The 17,862-nt window shown below is 47.1% G+C and overlaps 1 protein-coding gene and 1 long non-coding RNA gene across 4 annotated transcripts in view; one reads left to right on the top strand and one right to left on the bottom strand.

Annotated features, from left to right (window-relative positions):
- Window positions 1–657: 657 nt before the first annotated feature.
- NALCN (sodium leak channel, non-selective) overlaps window positions 658–17,862 on the bottom strand; it is a 290,407-nt gene continuing 273,202 nt past the window's right edge. For 2 of the 3 annotated variants that reach the window (XM_029936476.1, XM_029936474.1), the window contains 10 exons: window positions 16,580–16,648; window positions 15,536–15,684; window positions 14,629–14,722; window positions 12,893–13,025; window positions 12,117–12,232; window positions 10,068–10,225; window positions 6,204–6,354; window positions 4,729–4,878; window positions 2,812–2,929; window positions 658–2,248 (listed from right to left, as the gene is read on the bottom strand). In XM_029936476.1, coding sequence (XP_029792336.1) covers window positions 2,055–2,248; window positions 2,812–2,929; window positions 4,729–4,878; window positions 6,204–6,354; window positions 10,068–10,225; window positions 12,117–12,232; window positions 12,893–13,025; window positions 14,629–14,722; window positions 15,536–15,684; window positions 16,580–16,648 — 1,332 coding nt within the window. In that variant the 3' untranslated portion in view covers window positions 658–2,054. The remainder of the gene's footprint in view (window positions 2,249–2,811; window positions 2,930–4,728; window positions 4,879–6,203; window positions 6,355–10,067; window positions 10,226–12,116; window positions 12,233–12,892; window positions 13,026–14,628; window positions 14,723–15,535; window positions 15,685–16,579; window positions 16,649–17,862) is intronic. The other variant, XM_029936475.1, reaches the window with a different exon arrangement.
- On the top strand, window positions 10,161–16,811 carry LOC115289344. Its single transcript, XR_003907574.1, has 3 exons — window positions 10,161–10,248; window positions 11,497–11,660; window positions 16,465–16,811. It is a non-coding gene; the product is annotated as an uncharacterized LOC115289344 (long non-coding RNA).

Below are 17,862 nucleotides of genomic sequence, written 5' to 3'. Positions count from 1 at the left end.
TTAAGGACCAGGGAACACTGTGGCTGAAGTTTTCCCATCTGCATAACCGGACTGTTTATATGTTTATGAAAATCCTAAGAGGGGTAGCACTTACCTTCTCGGCTTGCTGTCTGCTCTACTGGCTTCTGGAAATAGTAGAGGTGAGTCCGCAGGACTTGCTTGGCTGTCTCCCTAAATTGAAAGTGTAGGTGCTACGGCTTTAAGTGCATTGCTGTTTGGCCCTTTGCTTCACTGCAGAATGAACAACAATGATGTTCTGCCCAACACCAGCTAACAGACGTCGGAGGGAGGGCTCGGCAGTTTTGTGAGAACGAAGCTGTATAACTCAAGTGTAATGAGCCAAAAAAGAAAATCTTGTTGTCGTGCAGCCTGAGTAGAGGCCCATGCCCCGGCCATGTCAGATCCTTTTCTGTTTTATTGTGGGCTTGGAAGATATTCACTCAGCCTTATGGGCACAAACGTGAAAGGAACATTCTGGCTTAGGAACTGAACTGAAATGAATATCAAGGACAGAGTTTTTGCCAACTAATTATAGACAGAATCCTCAAGTATGGAGTCTGCAATGTGCCTGCTTCCTAATGATCCCACCCCCAAATCTCCCTCCCCTCCCTCCACGCACAAGGAAGGGTTTAGAAATGATCATCATCTCAGAGTAAATTCTTTTACAAAGTTCAATATTTATTTGATTTTCATTATGTACAAAAAGTAAACTCCAACTGGACGTAAAACCAAAGAAAATCCTTTTGGCTGCACTGACTTTAATTACCCATTATCCTAGAGTCACAATTAATCATAGAAACAAGAGGTGACACCACAATGTTGCGTTTGTTATACAGAAAGGATTTGGCTATTTTAAGAAATGTTAAAAGAGAAAATCGATCATAAAGCAACCTGGGTGTCAAAGACTGTGAGATAATTGCTCCATTAGAAGAAATCAGCTAAACAGCAAGTCTCCGGCCAAAAATCATGTACATAAGGGCCCAGGGGTGCTTCTACTTGGTTGACCCAGTATGAGGCCCAGGCACTTTATACTTGCTTTGCCTTTTACTTTTCCCAGAGCACATGGTATATGAAACAATTACAGCTGAGTTGTGGGGGCCCTAAACTCTGAGTTCCAAGCATAGTTTTACAAAATTACCATTATTTCCACAGGAGAGTCTGGGAGGAGGGAGTCATTTTGAACTGAACATGGCACCGGTGTGTTGGGATCAACTCATAGGCTTTGCCGATTCATGGCCAAGCCGACGCACCCTGGGTGAGAAGTGACGTCAACGATACGTCACTCACGCAATGTCAACATCTTCGGGTGACCAGTACCCACGTGCTTAAAGTGATCTGCGCACGTGTCTATTTTAAACCCATTGCTCCTTGGGACAATTTCTTTGCCTGGTGCCTGCACACACAATTCTCTAGGAGGGAGGCAACAGTGTTATGACAGTGCCTGAGGACAGAAACTGACTTGTTCTGACCTCTAAATATCTTAGGCCTAGAATAGCAGCAGAAAAACAATATCCTTTTAAAAACTCAGAATCTGTAGTTTGTAAAACTACTATCATTTTTGTATGAGCTCAGTGCTGACCTTTTCAGATCAATCATAAATAATAAATTTTCCCAAGGGAAGTATTTCTAGTAGAAGTGGGAGAAACAGGAACTAAGATAGAGCAACCATACCATAAATATCAGCCGCTTTGGGCTCAGCTCTCTCTCGGGGGGTGATAATACTGCGTAAGAGTATATGTGAATATACACCTTAGTTTACATACAGGATACACGAAAGGTTTGAGTGATCTACATCTGGTATTGGGATAGTTCTCTAATATTACAAATACAACCATTGGGCAAATTTTCTCAAACACACAGTGATAACTGCCCTGTGTACACAGTGGCCGCCAGCCTTCCTACGGTAGGACAAATAGTAACTTAAAAACATCTGTGACAAGATAGAATTCAATGCTATCTTAAGTACAGACTGCTCGCCGGTCCATGTTAGACCGTAGGAGGAAAACGCTAGAAAACGGTGCTCCCCATTAACCCTTGCCCTGCGCTAATTCCACCTAAATGTCCAGAAGGTCATCGCTGCTTTCGTCGCTTTCCACCGTCAGCTGCCGGGTCCACCACTTCTTCACCTCAGAGCCACATGACGCCGTGTCGGTCATGGGGTTCATTTTGCACACTACAGATTTCATTGTCGTGCGCCCTGCAAATCGTAAGTTGACCGAAGACACTGAGTGGCTTATTGGTTTTGGTGCTGTGGAATTGACAAAAGTCCTATGAGCAACGCGGAGCTGTTCACGCCCTTGCAAGCCATTCCTGAAAAGCTGTGACAGTCCCAGCAGTAACAAGTAAACAAGTCCCCGTAAAGGTGTCCTACCCATAGACGGTAAGTACAAAAGAAATCCTTTCAGCTCTTGGTTCTTTATAGTCATCATGGACTTTAAAATTCTGTTCACAGACAGCTAGTGATACCATTGGAAAAAATGCTACTTGCCCACTGTACTTTGCAATAACCACAAAAACTAAACTATACTAAAAACTATAAAATAAAATAAAATAATAAAATAAGATAGAATAAAATAAAACATTCCCATCTGGGCAAATATAAGGGTCACAGGAATATGGGTGGGTGGGTGTTTGTTAGAATATACGAAGACAAACTACAAAGGGAAAGGGCAGATCATATAAACAATAGCGGGGGAGTCCGTAAATCACTCTAGAGGCAGACCTGGATTTGAAATCTGAGAGCCGAAGCCCACGGGGTGTAGACACCTCTAGGACACCTGACTCAATGGAGAAAGGGCCCGGGGCACACACCTGAGGGCAGCCGCCACTGCCCGAACTTCCTCTGGGGCTTCCCAGCGTCTGCAGCGTCCTGCCGGCTGCCCCCTCTGTCTGACAGCGTGGGGCTCAGAAGCTGCTGCTGGCTGCTGGCCTGCAGGGGGAGAAGAGAGCAGTTACGGGCTCTTTCCTGCCGCTGTGCACCCCTCCTGCCCTCTGCACCAGTCGGGACCCTTATTTCGTTTTAAGGAAGGAAGAGAACACAATAGGAAACACAGTACCAGGGCCCCCAGAGCCCACAATGGGGAAAGGAAAAGAGAAAATGGGCTCAGAGAGTCCAGGAGAGTGAGAGCCACCCCTGCACGTGGTGAAGGGAGGGGGTGCAATTCCCCAGGCAGCGCCTCCTCCAGGCAGCCCTCCAGGACTGCTCCACTCCCATGGCCACCTCGGTCTTCACATCTCTTCAGTATCTCCTCTTGGTTTTTTGGTTACCTCATGGTTTTTGTTTGGACCTAAAAGTAGAGAGCTCTGCAATCATCACTTGGCCAGCCTTGCCAGCCCTGCCTGGCTGGCGGTCCTGATCTGACCTCGGCCCCACACGTGAAGCCCCTATGTCCCTGCCCTTTGTCGACTGTCCCTGCACATGGCCCGTTGTCGGTGGCAGTTGATTTCCCACATGTTGGGGAGCCGACAACATGAAATCCACCCAAACTGGGCTGTGGAACAAGGACGCCCTGAGAAGCATCTTGCCAGGCCCCGGAGCCTTAGGCTTCCGTATGCACTGCTGGTCCCCAACGGTGTCACTACACCCCGAGAAGCCTGGCGGTGCCGGGAGTCACTGCTCAGTGTGCATCAACTCCAGCTGAACCCTCATAAAGGGGGGGGGGCCCTTGGCAGCTGCTGGTCAAGCGCAAGGTCCTCCAGGACGCGGTGTCATGCTTTTTTTTATGACACGTCCATTGAGTCTGGAAATGGAAACCAGCGTTGCCCTAGTAAAGAAGGTCCTCGCTAATCCCGCTGAATTCCACATGCCCTTCCAATGCCCAGCTAAGGAAGGGCACGCCTCAGTGAGTCTGACTGTTTCAGGAAGTTGGTGGTCAATTAAACATTTTCACCGAGTCTTCTGCAAGGTCCTGTGACTTGGTAGAAGGAGGCATTTAGGGCAGAGCTTCGGGCAGACCACGTTCTGCCAAGACACATAGCATCCCTGGACTCCATTAAACCTGCAGAGATGCCATGTTAACTCTTAAGACAAAAGCCAACAGAATTCATGAGTGCAGAGCATTAACTGTTTTCTAGTGTTCATACAACCCAGAATCAGAATCTTTTATTAAAATTTTTTTTTAATGCTTTTTAGTTATTTTTGAGAGACAGTGAGAGCTGGGGAAGGTCAGAGAGAGAGAGGGAGGTACAGAATCCGAAGCAGGCTCCCGGCTCTGAGCTAGCTGTCAGCACAGAGTCCGATGCGGGGCTCGAACCCACAAACCATGAGATCATGACCTGAGCTGAAGTCGGACGCTTAACCAACTGAACCTCCCAGGCACCCCCAGAATCTTTTAAAATAACCTCAAAAGATTCCAAGTTGTAAAGATCCAAACATAATCTAGACCAACATATTCCATTTTTTTTTTAACTTAAAAACTTCCAATTAGAGACGCTGTTGCCTTGGAGCCCCAGGGAGGCTCAGCCGGCTACGTGTCTGGCTCTTGACTTCAGCTCAGGTCATGATCTCACAGCTCGTGAGTTCGAGCTCCCTTCAGGCTTGAGATTCTCTCTCTCCTCTTTCTGCTGCTTGTGCTTTCCTTCTCACTCTTAAAATAAATACATAAACATTTGGGGGGGAAAAAAGAAATCCTGTCCTTTGTTTGAAATGGCTATGCGAACGGCACTGACTTGTTTTGTGTTTTAAACAATGCAGGTCGTATCCCTGGCCGAAGCGTGCCGCACGCGCACCTCAGGTTGCACACTGTTCTCCTGACTGTCGGCGGCCGTGTCCTCGCTGGGCTGGGTGGTCTCGATGCTGGGGGGATTCAGGAAGCGGCTCAGCTCCTGCTGCTGGCTCTCCCGCAGGCTGTGGATGATGCTGCAGGACTGCTGCTGTTTCTGTGGAAATAGGATCGATCTCTCCGTTAGAGAGAAGTCAGCCCGACACGCCCCGGGCCCCCAGCGCCCAAACCGCATCTCCTCTCCTCTCCAAAGACCCTGGGTGCGCGCGCACCGACCTCTAAGAACCTCCAAATGAGGACGTGTGACGACTTCCCCCAGTGAAGTATCAGGCGGGCTTAGAGACTTCCCAACTCATGACTATTCGCCTAACAATGGGCATAAGTACCTTCATTGATAGGAGCTCCTGTTGTAGTTAAAACGGAATTTTTCCATCACTAACATGGCTGTTCTGTATTTTCCCTTATTTTGCTCTGTGCTCCTTCAGCCACTCTGGATCGCCCTTTCCCTGTCACTGTGGATCCCTTTGGGTGGATGAGTGAAACCCTTGCTCCTGTCTCCGTTCTGGATAGAGGCAGGCCTGTCTGCCTGGTGCTGAGCCAGCTTCCCGTGCGCTCTTGGGGCCTGGGGTGGGGGTGGGGGGCCGGTGGGCTCCCCAGCGTGAGCAGGGCTGTGACATAAATACTGTCTTGCTATAGGACGTTGGGGTGTTTTATTTCCCTGGGGACATTTTCGCCTCCAACAGATATGTTTCTGCTGTTGGTGTTCTGAGAAACAGGATTTCAAAAGTCTGTTATATATAAATGTTTAGTGATTAGTGTGACTCTTTTATCTGTGTGTGAAGCATAAGTCAAAAGCATTCACAAAAATAATTATCTAGTAGGAATGCCCACTGTAAACACTGTACGCCAACACAGTATATGTCCATTGATTTATGAGTCAGAGAATCCTATAAGCTTATAATTCTAAAGGCAACAGAGATCATTAAACTCCCAGCAGATGTGGACTTTGTTAAGACCAAACAACATTATCAATGGAATGGCGGAATGTTCAGTAGTGATTTAAAAGTATTTTTGTAAGTTTAGTTGCCAGTTGACATGTAGAGATTTGGGGCATTTTGAATAGTTGAGTTTGATAAATGGAGATCACATATTTTAATATCAATAAACTGCTTCTTAAACATCGGTGTTCTCTTAGAAAAATGTGATTCCACTGGAACACCTGACGGACTCTGCTAACGAGGGCGCAGCCGGGTCTGGCCGGGAGCTCAGGTGCCATCCAGGTGGCCGTCCCCAGGGGATGAAGCTGACACAGCTGAGGGGCTATGAGGCTAATCACACGGAGCTGTTCCCGAGGCTCTTTTTACTTTTGTCCCTCCTCCCCCTTGTCCTTTGAGACGAGGCTTAACCGACTGAGCCACCCAGGTGCCCCCTCCTTGTCCTTTGACAGGAGGAAAGAGAACCAGGCGCTGCCAGCTGACTCACGGCTCTGATGCGCTTCAGACACTTTTTCAGCCACATGCGGATGGTCTGCTTGGCCACCTCCTCCTCGATGGTGTACTCCAGCTGCTCCCTGGCCAGCAGCTCCTCCAGCTGCAGGCTCTTCCGGATGTCCACCGACCTGTAGGACAGCATGCTGGGGGCGGGGTGGGGGACAGGAGGGCAGGCCAGGTCAGACCCATCTGGGGCTCTGACGGGAAGAGATCTCAACTTTCAGAGAGGACACAGCTCAGTCCATCCAACATAGCGTCCCTGTGCCACTCGACTAGTAATGTCGCCTCCTCTGTAAGACGGGGGTAGTCATGGTCCCCACCTCATTAAATGACCGAGTTAATACTTGGGAGGTGCTTACAGTAGTAAGTGCCATGTAGGTGTTGCGTTTGTAAAACCAAAGGTCCAGGCTGGGCCCCGATCTAGGCTACAGCTGCTTATGGCTCTGGAAAGTTCCCCGTGGAAGGAAGACTTCTCTGTCTATACATGTCTTTCACGTTCAGTTCCAGGTGAGGACGGTTAATACACTTGCTAAAGGTCATGCTTCCTGCCTGCCCCACGCGCCCCTTGCCATTTCCCTCTTCATCGATCTCATTTGTGCCCTTAGATGTTACTTGTTAATTCCGGTGGGTGTAAAGTCAGGGTGCAGTGCTCGCTCCCATTCTGCCCTCAGTCCAGGCGGGACAAGCAAAGCCAACAGGCGGCGTGCTGCCTCAGGGCAGTCAGTCAACAGCTCACACTGCATCCAGGCCGAGGGCTCTGCGGCCAAAGGAGATGCAGCCCCTTTGCAGCTGGTGCTCCCAGGGCTGCACTCAGCGCCCGCCTGCCCCGCCCGCGAGCTCAGTGCCAGCTCCGCAGCCACCGCGTGGCACGGAGGTGCTCAGGCGTCCTCCCCATGCTGCACTGGCACCCTGACCTTCTCCGCTTTGCTAGGGCTCTTGGCTCCGTGGAGGAAGGAAATGTGTTTGCCCTTCCTCTCCTCCCTGTCTCATCCAGAATCTCATCAGTGCCAAACCGTTTTCATCATTTCCTGAGCTACAGAGACAGGGGACGGGCAACCCATGTCCCATCGGCTTGGCCTGGGACTGTCTTATTGGATGCCACCCTGTGTCCCCAGAGGCCGGATGACAAATGCTAATGACGGCAGTATGTCTACGTGTCTCACTTTCAGCCTAAAAATATTCATCACCAGGAGGAAAGACTTGGTGACATCCTGAGAGATGGCATCCTCTGCCAGTCACATGTATTTTCTGCCTCTTCTTTTCCTGCCCTTTGGCTTGCTCCCGGAAGAAGGGAAGAGCTGGAAGTAAATTGGTGAACTTGAGAGAACTTCTCCAGGGTCCTTCCTGTTCTTACTTATTTTTCAATTTCAGTCCCAAGCGTTTTCTGCATACCTGAGCGCTGCTGAATGTGTGACTCCATGCCCGACCTTTCACCCATCAAGTATTTGCAACGTGATGAAAATAACCACTGTTAGAAGAGGGTCATGACTTTTCCTGTGGGTGGACCTCTTCGAGAGTGGGGCGCGCGGGGCTTTTCTTAGAATAACACTTGAAATGCATAAAATAAAATACATCTTATTACCAAGGAAACCAGTTCTACTGAAATCCAGTTCTCATACTATTTTCTTTAAAAAGGTGATGACAGAATGGGAAAGAAGATGTAGTACATATACAATGGAATATTTCTCAGCCAGAAAAAAGAATGAGCTCTTCCCATTTGCGACGACATGGATGGAGCCAGGGGGTATCATGCTAAGTGAAGTAAGTCAGACAGAGAAAGACAAAGACCGTATGATTTCACTTACACGTGGAATCTAAAAATGAAACTAACAAGCAGAAACAGACCCATAAGTACAGAGAACAAGCTGGGGTTGTCCGAGGGGTGGCGGCGGGGGGGTGGGGGCATGGTCAGCAAAGAGGGTGAAGGGGAGAGCGGGAGACAGGCTTTCAGGTTTGGAATGAGTAAGTCACAGGGAAGGAAAGTGCAGCATAGAGAATACAGTCAAAGCTGCTGCACTCGAGTTGTGCGGTCGCTGAGGGTACCTTCTCCCGTGGGGAGCCCAGTGCAACATGCAAAGCTGTGCGGTCACTATGTTGTGCACCTGAAACTAATATAATTGTGTGTCAACTCTATTTTAACAAGGAGTAAAACTGATTTTAGGAATTTTTAAAAAGACAGTGATAGAGTAACATAGTGCTTCTTTATTATTGCATAAAATAGTATCTAGCTGAGGTCTGATGACTACGATAACTTAGAAGCACTGCTGAGTATGAAGGATGTTTGAGATGATCAGCTACGTCAGCGATGCCATCTGAAAATATCTCTGATTTCTGCCGGTGACAGAGATGCTGGTATTGTTAATACTGCAGGGTTTGCTGCCTGAGTTCATCACTGGAGTAAATGCTGCATTTCAGTGAGTGATTAATGACAATAAAGATGTAATTGTTTCCAGGTCCATGGACCTCTGGATTTGATCCATGGATTCCTGTTTAAATCTTTTGTTTAATGCTTATTCATTTTTTGAGAGACACAGCATGAGTGGGGGAGGGGAACAGAGAGAAGGGGCACCCAGAATCTGAACCAGTCTCCAGGCTCCGAGCTGTCAGCACAGAGCCTGACACAGGGCTTGAACCCACCAACTATGAGATCATGACCTGAGCCAAAGTTGGAGGCTTAACTGACTGAGCCACCCAGGCACCACTAGAGATTCCTGTTTAAAAAGCTATTATGGATTGAATTGTTCCCCCCTAAAAATATATGTTGGAGTCATCATCCCCAGTACCTCAAAATATGATCTATTTGGAAATAGATTACTACAGATGTGATTAGTTTAGAAGAGGTCAAACTGGAATCCGGTGGGTCCCTAATCCAATATGAATGGTGTCCTTATGAAAGGGAAGATTTGGACACACACATGTATGCACACACGCGCACATGCACGCGGACACATACACACATGTATGCACACATGCACACACACATATGCACACACGCACACAGACATGCACATGCACACACGTGCACATGCACACGGACACACACATGTGCACATATGCATGCACACATGCACACGGACACACACATATGTGCAAATGCACACGGACACACATGTGTGCACATATGCCTGCACACACGTATGCACACATGCACATGGACACACATATGCGCGCATGCACACACACATGTATGTGCACGCACACACATACATGCACACACGTGGGGAGAACGACACACGAAGATGAAGGCAGAGATCAGGGTGATCTACAAGGATGGCCGGCCAACCTCTTGAATTCAAGCTTGCAGCCTCTGGGACGTGAGACAATACACACTTGCTTCAACTACCCTAAGTTTATGGAATTTGGTCCCCTTTGGCCTCTGGGTGCTCATGGAAGGTCTCCAACATATGGCTTGCCATCTAACCGGGGGCAGCACCACGGAGCAAATGAGATCTGGATTTTAGCCACAGCTGGACCACCGAAGCCGTGTAACTGAGTAAGTCACTCAACTCTCCCGGGCCAGCTCCTTCCTCACAGAAGGAGGGGTGGCCAGCTCCCCAAAGCCCCTCCCCTCTCCCGGTCAGGGTCCCCTCGGTCATACGGGGCACCCCTGGAGATGTCAGGCCATCGCTTCTCCCCGCTCCTGTGCACTTGCTCTGACACGGCCCTCATAGAGCGACAAAGGCCGAGCGGAGCCTGAGCGGTGTGGCCTCGCCTTCTAACCTCGGTGACTGCGGCATCTCGGGCTGTGATGTGAGCCCGCTTGTTAGGTGTACTTCACAAGGTCACGGCTTTGTTCCCTGCGCTCGCTCCAGCTCTGTGACACAGGGGTGTGAACCCCCCCCCCCGCCCCCCGCACCTTAGGACATCATGGAAAGTGACGTCCCCGCCGTTATGAAGTCGCTCCATTTCGTAGCACATGTGCTTAAACAGAAGCTTGTCTTTGTCCAGATCCACCTCCAGCCTCCCCCGCAGGAGCCTCAGCAGGAACTTCACTCGGAAAGTGGGAATCACCCCCTGGGGGCAGAGCACAGGAACTGGTAAGTCATCTTTAGCCACAATGATTCGCTTGGGATTCTGTTTTCACAGAAACACAAAAAACAAAACAAAAAAAGAAAACCAACACCAGATCTTTTTCTCAAAGGCCGGCATAATTAGCGCTGGGAAGCACAGAAGTTGCTCGCCTCCCGGAGGCCGGCGGTAGGGGGCGTTCACTGAGAGAAGCACCCACTGAAAGTTGAGCACTTAGATGCTCCGCTGGTTGGGCCGGATCGGATCTCAGAACCTGGCAGCATCCGGAGCCTGGGAGGCTCTCTGCCGCCCCGGCCCCAGCCCTGGCTTTGCCAGGGTTTGCCCCCCTGGCCTGTTTCACTGACTCAGCCTCTGCGCGTCGGCTTCCCTAAAACACACGCTGGGTGGGTTGCTAATGCGTTAGCACAGAAAGTAGAACGTTCACACGTACACAATCCTCCTCTTCACTAAGCCTGGATGCTGCAGACTTCTAAACATTGTTTATGAGTGGATCTTCTAGGGAATGCTCCCTCCTTTTCAGGTCTGCCTCGTTATTAGAACAATTACATACAAGAGAATCTGGCCAGAGCAGCTCCAGTCTCTAGAATATCAAACACGTGTTGTTCCCTTACGGGCGACAGGATCTACTGTGCCAGCCTGGCTCTGTCTTTGAATTAAGACATCAGGCTAGAGGCAGGGACATGAGTAACCCATGGATTCCCGTCAGTTAGTAACACCTTAACATGTGACTCATGGTGCCACCTTTGACGTGCACATCCAAGGAAAGCAGGTTCCCACAGGCAGCAGTCTTGGAGGTGCAGGTGGATTAAGGGGAGATAGAGCTACGCCAGCTGGCCACACGTGCAGGTCACTGTCTCAGAGAAAGCCCCCCCAAAACTGGGGCCTGGGAAAGTGTGGGGGTGTTGGGGAGAGGGGTGGGGAAAGCCAGGCATTACTGTGCAGGCCTAACTCAAGACACCCCCTTCTGTAGCTTGTTCTGGCTCTTTGGTCTTCAGGCCCTCTGTGAACGCTTCCTGAGACTGTTTTCAGACCTTCCTCCAGATTGTCCCATGATAGAACTTTCCTTGTTTTTCGGATGTTGAGTTTAAAAACACCTCCCCAGCCAGACTGTCATGGCTACTCATCTAAAGTAACCTGCCCTCCAATCCAACTAGTGTCTGCCATATTGCCATCAGCAAAGTGCTTAGAGCTTCTTGGGAGAATAATGTTTATTATACTTGTTATTTCATGTTTTATTGTTTGTCTCCCCGAATTAGAATAGCCCTGTGAGCACGAGGGCCTTTCCAGTGTGTTCACTGCTGTCTCTACAGCACCCAGAACTAGGCCCGAGTGTTGGCTAGGATGAAGAAGGGGGAAGAGGAGACCAGTAGAAGCTAGAGAAGATGGCGCTGTTGCTTTGGCTAATCCTAGGAAACCGTGGGTAAGCAGTATGGTGAAAGCATTCAAATAATAATCTGACATATTCAAAATAATTTTAAAAATAACTTTCAGAAACCACTAAGTAACTCCTTTGCACTTCTAATCAGGATTGCTGTTTGTGGCTCTGTATTACACCATCCCTCTGCTGATTTGAACTTCACCCCTTCTCCTGCTCCCAGTCCAGGACTGGTTTCCTCAGGGTTTCTTTGGTTTCCTTTCCTTGGTGACTTGCTGAATGTCCAAACAAGAGAGCATCCATGGTTGGACAGGGGACCATTCTGTCCCTCTCCCTTCCTAGCATACTTTGCTGAACAGTCAACGACGGCTTCAATGTTCAATTCATCAATGGCCATTCTAAATTCAATAGATGTCTGCTGGTGATGGAGAGACTACTTAAACATCTGCGGCAGGGCAGGTGGTCTCTGGGGCGGGCATGCAGTAGGGGCCCCTTTCCTACCTCTCGTTTATCATCCACCATATTCCATATGATTTGAAAATGGCGAAGATCGTTGTAACTTAGAAGCTGGTCCTCCTCTGTGGAATAAAACAAGGAGAAGTTCTCCACAATGATGGCTAAGAAAAGAAAAAAGAAGAAGTTAGATAAGTATGCTAATCTGTCATTTTTTAGAAAAAGCAAAGCATCTATTATAAATAATGGATGTTATCACCTACATCATAAGCCAAATTTTTACAGTGTTTTTTTAGTGTGTTTTCCAAGTTGGCATATCTTACACTTCGATTAAGCTATTTCTCCAGCTCCTGCCTTTCCAAAACACGAGGGTCACGGGCATATGCACACATTCTGTGTGGAGATACCCATGCTAGCTGGCTTTCACTCTTAGTTGACAGGTCCAGGGCAGAGTTTAAAGGTCAGATTGGGCGCTGGGTGGCCCCACACCGGGCGGACACCATGTATCTTTCAGAAACATAACTGTGATGTTTCGAGGTCGTAAGGCTAACCCTCTCTGAGATTTCCGCACCTCAATCCATGAGAAGAGCTCTTTTGAAATTAATGATCATAATTAATAGGACAACTCTTGAAATCGCAATCAACTGTCATTTACATGCATTTCAAAGGTCTTTTCAGCTTCTGGATCGAGAGGCAACCATTTATAATTAATGCCCTGAAACACCCACCCCAAGCAGTCTGGGATAATTACTTGCAAATTGTCTGTAATCATCTAAGTATCTGGGTTTAAAGATACTAAAACAGATTCAGCGACCATCACTTACCTACAAGCAGATTCAGCATGATGTAGGCAATGATGACATAAAATGAACAGAAATACATAAGCGCCCCCGCATAATTCCCGCAGTCCGTGGCCCAGTATGTGAATTCATCTGGAGTACAAAAGGGGGGCTGGACCTGCGGACAAGGCGGGGGAGGGAGGAGGGGTCGGAGTGAAGACGAATTTCGGTGCACCTGCTGTAGTTTGCGAACTATTCCTCACCATATGAAACATAATTAACTTCAAAGTTAACCTCTCAAAAGCCACGTCCATTGAGCACATCATCTGTGGCAAAAATCAAAAAGAATCTTTCATTTATTCTACACTTCTGGTCTCAGGGAATCCCAAGTTCACTGCCATTTTAGAAGCACAATGAAAATGAACTAGTTTCTCCCAAGAGGCATTCTTTCTGCCACCTGCACTAGTCCTGAATGGTAAGCAGTTCCTGTGTTGAGGGCTGCTGAAAGTTAAAAAAAGCATTTAAAAAATTTCTTTGAACCAACTAATGGGTTAAGCTTTATGAAGATTTGTTATACATAGCAAATTCACGTTCACGGTGTGTAAGAAGAAACCAGTAATCCTCATTCTTGGGGCACCATTATGGGACTTTACAGAAGACCACGGACTCCGGTTATCAAAAGCCCTCCCCACCCCTGTCTGTAGTGGCCCAGGCCCAATCAAATGCCAGGACCTCTGGGAAACGTGGCTCCTTTCAGCCAGACAGACTAGCTCTTTCTTCTGCATTCCCAGAGCACTCTGCTTGTTGTATATTTAGAATTTATTTAATTCTGCTTCATATTATATTTGATTTGGTAAATTGTCCCCATTCATTCATGCACAGAGTTCTTTAGCTCCTACTATGTTCTAGATTTACACCCAGGGTTGGAGACAGACCGGTAAGCAAGACAGAGTCTGTCCCCCCTTCGTGGTGCTGACAGGCTAAAGCTGCACGGGAGCCACAGACCGCATGTGCCTATGAAACTGTAAATGTACGTTAATGAACATCAAATACTAGTGCTCGGGTGCACTAGTCCCATTTCAAGGGCTCAGGAACCACAGATATCTACCAAATCAGACAGAGTGGATTGCCATCAGGGCAGAAATTTCTTTTGGGCAGTGTTGTTCTGGAGGTTGAGAGAGATGAAACAGAGATGGAATAATGAAGCCAGTAACTCATGACAGCTGTGATACACGCTTCGAAGGCAAAACACAGAGTGCCATAGGGTCATATCGCTGCAGTCTCAGTGATGGAGCCTATGTTTTCAGGGAGACGTGAGGCTGGTGAGGAAGAGGAAGGACACCAAAGGGAGGGTGTGGCTCAGAGCCTTGCGGTAGCGCCCTGAGCATGCCCTGGAATCACGGAGGACCTGCTCCGAGCAGATGGCCCAGTATAAGCCAGCTGCTCAGTGAATATCTGTTGGATAAATTCAATTAAAGAAGTGGAACTCCCCTGTTTGTACTTGACTGCCAAAGTATTAAAGGTGGGAGGGAAAGAACACGGCCAACAGAATGCTTATCTGCCAGATGGGACTACACGCTCAAGCTGCGTCCCTGGATACTCCTCCTGCACATGGCCGTACACTGCAGCGGAAAAGGACGCAGCTCTAGGGAGTAAAGAGCCAGGATACAGGTTTTGTACACAAAGTCTTGATGCTAACAAGGATAAGGCTGCCGACACTGCATTGCAGAGTTTCATTTGGTTCTAAGTTGAGGCGCTGCTAGTGATGAAGAGAAGTTTACCATACAGTCATGCATGATCTTATTCCAGTCTTCGCCTGTGACGATTCGGAATAGTACGGTGATGGCTTTGCCAGCTGAGGAAAAGTTTGCATGCCTAATTAAGGAGGAAAAAACCAGAATGTGGGTAATATAGTTGGTCATGAAGTAGTCAGGTGTTACCACTAACGCAGCTAGATTTCGGAGCAGATTTTGTTAAGATCACACCTGCTCTCAAGCACAGCCGTCTAACCCAACCCTACACGGGGCCACCAGCTTGTGGCCGTGCATCTTAAATGGCAGAGGGTTCCCACTTAGACAAGTACAAGTGATTCCTTCTTTCACACGGATTTTGCTATAAAAAGTAGAGCTGCCAGGTATCAAATAAGTAGTCTGCAACAAGACACATTTGCATATAATTTGCTGCATAATTACTTTTTTAAAAAACTGTGAGGGGCTTCCACAAAATTTAAGATAATCTTTGAAAAATGCTTTTTGTATATAATAATCATTTTGAGAGTTACAATTTCCCATGTTTTGCTTTGTTTAAAAAAAAGAAAAAAGCAAACACAAAATCATCTCAAAGGGTAATTTAAAAAAGAATATGTGTCTTTGGCTGTAGGTGGATAGAAATCCACCAGGAAATTACAAGTGGTTATTCCTGTGTGGTGGTAGATTTGGAATTATGGGTTCCCGTGACATTACAGTAATATTATGGGGATAAGGTTTCTAAAGTATATACGTAGACTGGGTTTAATTAGGAAAATGTCATTTAAAATCGGGACATTTTGTTTTAGTTTCCAACTCACTCCTTTCCCTCCCCCACCCTGCCCCGTCTTCAAAAGACAAAAGTCATTCAGGTTTTTATTCCTGATTTCATGACTCTAAAAGTTTGCTTGACAAATGAATAGGGAGATAAATCCACACCAACCTGTTAATGTTCTCTCCGTATTTCACGGTACCAAATAAGACGACTCCAGCAAAAGCGTAACACAAGAGCAGTAGGAACATTCCTACTATGATAAAGAAGCTTTTATACATGCTGACAACCACCGTTAGGAGAAGCATCTTTAGTGTTACCTGTATGGAGATGTGGGGAGAAGGAAATGAATATTTAATTCACTTAGCCATGGGATGCCCAGGAAGTAGATAACAGGTAAGCAGGTGGGCACAAGAGTGACCCTCATTTAAAAAGTGCTTTGAATTGGTTCTTAATAAAGGGTGTTAAATCTAAATATTATTCAAAAACCATTAGAGAGAAATTCAACGTGTATTTCCAACTGTTCAGCCTTTCCAACCAAATTAATAAAAACCCCTCCCTAAATTCCTTGCTTCCATTTTCTCTTCTCTTGGCTCCCCAAGTCTCCATGATGAGGGCTGTATATTTTTGGCCTCTATCACCAAGTAAACTCAGGATTCTCCCTCAAAAACAAGCCTAACCAATGGCAAAATACTACATCCCATCAAATAGAATGTACTGAATATGTGAATATATGGAATGTGTATGAAATAATGTCATTAGCGAAAAAGGAAACTATGTAAAAAATGGAAAATATATGTGGAGTGTATCCATAAACAATAGCAAAGAATAAAAAGAAATCTAGAATCATAGAATCACGAATCTTCATTAAAGATTTTTCTTTGCAGTACAGTCACCTTATTAAAATAAAAACAAAGAAGTATTACGAAAGACTGTTGGTTTTCACTTTCATGCCTGATATGTTGTCTTTAGTTGATGATTGAGTTAATTTGGTAAAAAACGAAGAATAAATAAAACAACAGAAGTGTCAGGAAATGTATCACAAGATAACTAAGCTACTGATTCATTTTAATATTTAATATTTGTTCATTTGGACTTAGGATGATGAGCAATTTGTTAACTTGCACCCCGATGACCCAGAGGGACCGCTGGAGTCAAGCCGGCATCGCTCCTTTGTTCTGTGCACATGCATCGTACCGTTTACAACACACTCACGTGCTTTCCACAGATAGAGAAAAACCGGAAAACAATCACGCAGGCGCCCATCATGTAGGTATACGCGTTCTGAAATTTAAACAGAAGAGAGCCGCTCATCATGTGCACGGGAGAGCTTGTTACAATTCCAGTTTTCATTGTAAGTCCTCTGTGAAGTCTACTGAGTAATTAGTTTAATAAAATGTGAAAACCCGTATAAGAAATTTATCTCTAAAGGGTGCCGAAAAGGTCACTGCCAAAACTCATGAATAAATATTAGCTATAAAATCAAATCTTAAATGAAACTTCGGTCTCTGTTTTGCTCAGCTGAATTCTGTATTTTAAAACTAAAATAAGTTTTGCCTAAAATAGTGACCAGCTCCTCTGAGGAGCAAGAAAAACTTCGGGGAACAGCGGAACACGAGGGTGTCCAGTGAGACCCACACTGCGGGAATCCCGGCAAAGACGCCTGGAGCTGGGCAAGACCGCAGGAGGCCCGCTTCCTCCTCTCTGCAGGTCTCCAGAGCCTGGAGCCTGGCGGCCACACTCGTGTCCGTTGACTTCAGAGATGTCTGTCCTGCCCAGACACACAGCCAGCTCATTCTCCGAGTGTGTGGTCGGTGGCACGAGATGACTGGGTGCACTTTATGACTAAGAAAGCCTCATCTCGGAAACAAAGATCCCACCAGCTGGAGCTCCAGTAACAACTGTGGCATTAAACTGATGCCAAAGTGTGACTTTTCTCGAGGAGCCTCGCCTTGCCAAATGACAGCAGTCACATATGGGCCCCCGGGAAGGGGTCCGGTGAATATCCTTGAGGTCCAAGGAAATGAATGTGCCTGCACAGAAATAACTTCAGATGGGAACAAATACTGCATCTTCCTCCACAATAGGCCACACAGAGTGCAGAACAGAGTGGAGTATGGGTATCCTTCCAGGACCGAAGGTTCTCGGGGAAGAACAAAAGCAGTCTGGCAGAATAGGCAAGTCAGTCTTTTCAGAGTGAGGTGTCCTGTCTGGGACATCTAGGACTTGGAAGCCTGACGTACTCTTCTTTTGGACCAAGTAGTTTTTGGCTTTATTTGTGTAGGAAAAGCTGAAAACATGGACCTTGCTGCCTCTTTCCATGTTAGTTCCAAATTTGTTACAGATGCTTTCTCACTTTGCATGCTGGAAGTGACCACGCCCCCACCCTTCACCAGGTCCTGAGACGTCCCATCCAGGTCTACTATTGCTCCTTCTACCCCAGGTCCCCTATTTCCCTCCTGTAGCGCTCCATCAGGGGACAGCCACCAACATACCCT

The sequence above is a fragment of the Suricata suricatta genome, chromosome 4 (genome assembly GCF_006229205.1).
Source record: "Suricata suricatta isolate VVHF042 chromosome 4, meerkat_22Aug2017_6uvM2_HiC, whole genome shotgun sequence".
Lineage (NCBI taxonomy): Eukaryota > Metazoa > Chordata > Mammalia > Carnivora > Herpestidae > Suricata > Suricata suricatta.
Note: the sequence above shows the minus strand (reverse complement) of the source record. Positions and strands in the feature narration are given on the sequence as shown.